The sequence below is a fragment of the Crocuta crocuta genome, unplaced genomic scaffold (genome assembly GCF_008692635.1).
Source record: "Crocuta crocuta isolate KB4526 unplaced genomic scaffold, BGI_CrCroc_1.0 scaffold50, whole genome shotgun sequence".
Classification (NCBI taxonomy): Eukaryota; Metazoa; Chordata; class Mammalia; order Carnivora; family Hyaenidae; genus Crocuta; species Crocuta crocuta.
Window position 1 is genome coordinate 6,418,359 of NW_027527428.1, and position 5,846 is coordinate 6,424,204.

General features: G+C 63.2%; 1 protein-coding gene across 1 annotated transcript in view; it reads right to left on the reverse strand.

The window, feature by feature from the left end:
- NPTX1 (neuronal pentraxin 1) overlaps positions 1-4,387 on the reverse strand; it is a 10,433-nt gene extending 6,046 nt beyond the window's left edge. The window contains exons 1-5 of the mRNA XM_077756403.1: positions 4,283-4,387; positions 1,004-1,111; positions 599-843; positions 458-497; positions 97-340 (exon numbers count right to left, since the gene is read on the reverse strand). Of these exons, the coding sequence (XP_077612529.1) occupies positions 97-340; positions 458-497; positions 599-843; positions 1,004-1,111; positions 4,283-4,387 (742 nt within the window). The remainder of the gene's footprint in view (positions 1-96; positions 341-457; positions 498-598; positions 844-1,003; positions 1,112-4,282) is intronic.
- Between the last annotated feature and the right edge of the window lie 1,459 nt (positions 4,388-5,846).

Consider the following 5,846-nt stretch of genomic DNA (forward strand, 5'->3'; position numbering starts at 1 on the left):
CGGATCGAGCCTTTCCTGCCAGCGGAGCCGGCCCGATTCCGGGCAGAGGCGCCGCCGGGGCGGGACGCTCCCTGCAGCCCCGCGGGAGGCGCTGACCCGCGCCGCTTCCGAGGGGTTCCGCCAGGCGGGCCCTTCCGCGCTCCCGGGGCGCCCGCCCGTCGCGGAGGCGCGCGTGCACGTCCGTGTGTGGCCGTGCGCGTGTCGGGCTTTCGGGACTCCGCGANACCTGTTTTCCCGTCCGGGTTCGGACGCCCGGGTTCTGGGCAGGCCCGAGCCGCTGGCGCGCCCCAGTCGGTCGGAGCCAAACGCGCTCTAGAGGCCGCCAGGTTCGGAGCCCCAACTGTGCGGAGGAGGAAACAGGCGTCAGGACCCCGAGGGCCGGCTCCAGGTGACAGCATGAGCCCAGGCTAGACCCGCGGCTGACGCTCCCGATACACCCCCCGCCCAGGGGACCCACCGGCAGCTGCAGGGTGCGGGGGCTGCAGCTCTCTTGAGACCTTTTTGAGAAACCGCGGTCTCCGTGCCTTTCGGCCGCCGCGTCCCACTCGTGCCCCGAGCGCCCCACAGCCTGCGTTCCCTCAGAGCCTCAGCCCCGAGCCTTCCCGGAGCCCGCGCGTCCTTCGGCCTCCGCTTCCCGGCGCCAGAGGGACCCCGCGGGCCGCACGCCGCGGTCTCGCGCTCTGAGCCCCGGGGCCCCGGGGTGTGCGGGCTTCTGGCCTCGGCGCCCCCGCGGGTCTGGGCCCGGATCTCCCCAGGCGAGGAGGCGACTCGGGAGCAGCTCCCCGCGCGGGGGCCCCGGAAGCGAGGCTGTCCCGGGCCGAGGGGGAGGGCGCGCCCAAGAGACTGAATAGGCGCGGGAGAAGGGCCTGACGGGGCCTGGGGCAGGCGGCGTGGACGCAGCCGGACCTACGGCCAATCTCGCGTCCTGAGCCGCCGAAGTAAGACGTGGGGGCGGGGGCCGAACCCGGCAGGGAAGGAGACCCGGGCACCTGGCCACCCCCACTGCCCCGCAGGGAATGGAGTAGCGGGCCTCCGAGGGGTGGGGGGCTCTGGGGTGCGTCTGGGGGCAGCAAGAGGGAGCTGTGGAGACGCGGAACGCGATGCGGGACCCCTGCAGACAGGCGGGCCCTGCTCAGACAGGTAGGTGGAGGGCTGTGTTACCTCTCCCTCCGCCTTCTTTCAATCCACTTAAGGGCACTCAAGACCTTGGGCAAGGGAGGATTCAAACCCGATCGCGTTTGTGGCTTCCTCTCCCTCCCCAGGGCTCAGAGGCATCTAATACCCCTGGGGCCACCTGCCAGAAACCCTCAGAGAAGGAGCCTGGAGCTGCCTAGCTAGCTGGTGGGAAGGCCCGGGCACAGGGGCACCTTCCTCTGTGGACTCGCCGCTCCCCCAGCCTGGCCTGGGCCCCACATCCCAGAACGCAGAGGGCAGCCAGGAAGTGGAAACCCTGGCCACAGAGCTGGAAAGTGAGGCACTGCCACCAGACTGCTTGCCCCTTACTCCCCGCTCCCACCATCAGGACGCAGGAGGTGTAACTTCGAGGATGTAGACGATGGCAAAATGTAATAAAATAATTAGAAAGTGATGAGTTCTGAGTATGCGCTACTTTTATTTGTAATATAGTGTATTTAATAAGTTTGTGTAACTTAAATTATAACGATGGCCCCATTTAACAATCAGCGTGCAAATCCCCGAAAACAAAGCAATGAGCGGGGCCTCCAGCCCGCTCTGCCCTCCCCTGGTGGGAGAGGATGGCGGGGTCTCCTGGGTCCGTCCTCTCCCTGGAGCAAGGCCATGAGCTGGTCTAGCACCTCTGCCTGAGCAAGAAGGGCTCCCCTAGAAGTGGGCAAGAGGGGGCCACCGGGTGGACGCTGAGAGGGCCCCCCGAAAACACTGAAAAGACCTAGGAAGACGCCAGGACAGGGACACACGGCCTGTCTAGAATTTAGGGGCACCTTGCCTCTTGAAATAGCTACCCCGGAAGTGAGCGGGCTGGGGAGAAGAGGGGTGGGGTGGGCCGAGCTGTGGCACCCCCAGCGGGGAAGGGAAGGCAGGAGTCCTGGCCGAGCCAGCTCTGGGACACAGGTGGGCCGTGTCAGGTCCGTGTTCTGCGGACATACCAGGGGAGTGGCCCTGCCGGCGAGCTGGGATCTCAGCTAGGATGGGAGGGCGCTTTGCAGGAGCGTCGGGGTGGCATTGAAACATGGGGGTCGGGGCGCCTGGCGGGCTCAGTCGGTTAAGCGTCCGACTTCAGCTCAGGTCATGATCTCGCGGTTCNATCAGGGCTCACCTTGTGAAGTTCCTTGGGCAGCTGTGGCTTGTGTTCTTTTCTGTCTCTGGTTCCACCCCCTTCCCTCCCCCGGGAGGTGTCGGGAGTGTGGCGCCCACAGGTTGTCCCTGGAGCAGAGGAGATGGGCTTCTGGCTGCCACCAGGTGAGATCAACGGGACCTTGCCAGCCAGCCCCTCAGAGCAGAGCCAGGCCACGTGATACCCCTCCCCCCACCCCACCTCCCGCCACCGCCTTGCCCCATGAGATGGTTCTGGGCTCAAGGGGTGAGCGAGGGCCCGCTTGGCCGGCAGCAAGCCCCTTGAGGCCTCAGTGGACTAGGTCTCCTGACAGACCTGGCCTACCCACTCTAGTGTGACAGGGACAGGCCCCTGCCCCCCAGCTCTGCTGGGGGATGGGCTCCACCCAAGCGGTTCCTTCCACCCTCTTCCTGCAATTATAAACCGATCTTATAAACAAGAAACTGTCCTTTTGCAGGGGTCCCCGGGTGGCTCCGTTGGTTAAGCGTCCGACTCTTGATTTCAGCTCAAGTCATGATCTCCCAGTCCGTGAGATGGAGCCACATGTCGGGCTCTGGGCTGACGGCACAGTGCCTGCTTAGAGTTCTCTCTCTCTGCGCCGCTCTCTACCCCTCCCCTGCTTATGGGCATTCTCTCTCTCTCAGAATAAACATTAAAATGAAAGAAAGAAAGAAAGAAAGAAAGAAAGAAAGAAAGAAGAAAAGAAACTGTCCCTTTACAAAGCTCTCTGTCCACATTCATTCATTTGCCCGTAAGGCACAGCCAGGCTACTGACCTCAACTGGCAGGTGAGGGCACCGAGGGAGGCCCAGAGAAGCCCAAGGCTGCACACGTCCAGGGAAGGCATCGCTGAGGGGCGAGCCCCGGCCTCCGGACTGCCCCCCCCACAGCCCCACACCCCCTCTCCGGCTCAGTGCGGGAGCCCCGACCCTGACCGGCAAGGGGAAGAGCCCTCCGATGGATGGGACCGGGTGGCAGTGAGAGGCTGAAAGGGGTCGGAGGCCCACGCTGCCCACACCCAGTGGTGGAGGTAGGTTAGGCCACAGAACCCGGGCCCCGGAGCTTCTCTCCCGCCGCCCTGGGAGGAGACACCACCCCTGCTTCACCACCCGGTTTACAGGTTCCATTGAGCCAATACAGCCGAACCGTCAGCAGCCACGGCAGGGGCTCCCCAGTCGTGGACAGTGGTCGTGTCATGGACGGTGGTCATTAGCCTGGGACGGGGGGGTCCCTGCTGGCCTCCAGACCCACTACCTCCGGCTGGCGTTCCCTCTGAGCCCTTCCCTCCTCTGAGCCGCCCTGTCTGGGTACAGAGCCCCGGGTAGTCTCCCTCCCTGCCCTGCCCTGCGCTCCCCTGGAGCCCAGCATGGAGACGGTGGTGGCCAGCTGGTGCGGACCCCAACGAACAGGAGTTTCATGAAAGGCAGAAGTGTGAGCCCTTCTCGGGAAGTTTCCCCCCACTTTTCTCCGAGCAGGAGTTTCTGGTGCCAGGCAGAATCGTGGGCATGTAGTACCGTGTAAATATTCATAAAGTTTGCTCTCAGTTCAGCAAATATTTCCAGAGCATCTTCTGAGGTGCAGGCCGGGCGCTGGGCCACAGGGGACAGATACACAGTGCTGTGTCCCAGAGAGCGCTCGTCTCTCTGGCCGCGTGGGTATAAATGCACCCCCAGTGTGGCAGGTGAGTGCCGTGGGAACAAGCGACCCCCGCCCCCAGCCGTGGCAGCTGGGTGGGTCAGGGTTCAGCATCGCGAGGGTCTCCTAAGGACGTCCACCAGAGAGCGGCCTTGAGGAGTGAGTGAGGAAGGCCAGGGCCAGCGTAAGCAGTGCGGGGCCACGGGGGCACTCCGTGGAGGGAGGAGCCGCCCTTGAGTCAAGTGCAGAGCAGAGGCGGGAGGAGGTGTGGCTGGCACAGGATTTCCTCCAGTGGACAGGGAGGCGGGGCTGCAGTCCTGAGTGTGAGGGATCCTACCTGGGGGCCCTTCCGTGGGCGGCAGGCCTGCGGGGGAGTGGGGCCCGCTGGGGACGCTGGCTCAGCGGCTGCTGCTGGAAGTGACAGGGCTGTGGCGGCAGCCATGGCAGGGGGCAGGCGTGGGGAGAGAAAGACGGATTGGAGAACATTGTAAGAGATTCAGTTGTCAGGACTTGGTGGCGACCTGGTTGCAAAGCGGAGCAGACCTGACTGCCCACCCTTCCCTTGTGGGGCGGGCCGGGGGGTGGTGGTGGCCCTGGGGACAGGAAGGTCCCAAGGGAGGGAGACACCCATGCACACTGGGACGCGTCTCTGCCAGCCAGGAGGAGATGGAAGTGACGAAGGCCAGGCACCTGTCCCGGAACCCGGCCCTTAGTGGGCTCTTCAGTGTGTCCAGGCGGGGCCTGGACAGGGGCCGTCAGTACCCCTGGGAGCGGGGGGAGACCGCCCAGGGCGAGGGTGGGAAGCAGGAGACGATGGAGGGGAACGCCCCCCCGCTTCAGTATTCAAGGGACCACCTGTAGGCTTTCTGAACCCCGGGTGCTGGGCCCTCAGCCATGCGTGTGGCCGCCCTCGCCAGTATGCATGAGCGTGGTTTGCTCCCCCGCCAGCGGCATCAGGCTGGGGCGATGGGTGCCGGGGCGGCCAGCCCGACGTGTCCTTGCCCATCAAGCTCGCCACCTGCCGACCGTCGGGAGAGGACACAGGAAACGTAAAATGCAGGAGGCGTTCAGGTGTTTTGAACACAAACGGTGCATCCTGGCAAGGGAAGCCATCACCCACGCCTTCCGACAGGGCGGGGCAGGTGCTTCCTGCTCTGGGGACAGCGGGGGCAGAGGCTGCGGGCGGCCGGCGGCCTGGGGCTCCTGCCTCCTGCCAGAGGGGTTACTCCCAGGGCCCCTTCCGGGCTTCCAGCGCCCCCAGGACGCGCCACGAATCAGCTCCTTCAGCGTCTGCATCAGACAAGGCACCTGCACACACCCGACTCCGTCTGATCGTGGAGGGAGTCTTACAGCTACTGTGCGCAGGGTTCGTGTTCATTTCTTTTTTTACCTATTTTATTTTATTTTAATTTGAGAGACAGAGAAAGCTAGCAAGGGAGGGGCAGAGAGAATTCCCAGAAGGCTCCCGCTGTCAGCGCGGAACCTGACGTGGGGCTCCAACTGTGAGATCATGACCTGAGCTGAGATCAGGATTGGATGCTTTAACCGCCGGAGCCCAAGTGCTGTTTTACACATTTTAGTGCCTTGGCCTAAGTGGCACCACTAATTCCAGTAATGCGAGCCCTGGCCCTTCTGAACTTCTATTCACTCACTCATCCATTCATTCACTCATTTGGTGGACATTTTCCCAATACATACTATGTGCCCCAAGGAATTCTCCCAGACAGGGGGATCCAAGAGCTTTCCAGCTAACTTTTTCAAAAGTTAATGGTTGCAATTTTCTGGGCTTTAAGTTTCAATTTCAGGCACTTTTCTTAAAACATTGGCATCCACTGCCAGGAGCTATATTGAGATCCCTCTAGGCTGGTGTCTGGCTGGCCCTGAAGTGAGCACATTACATG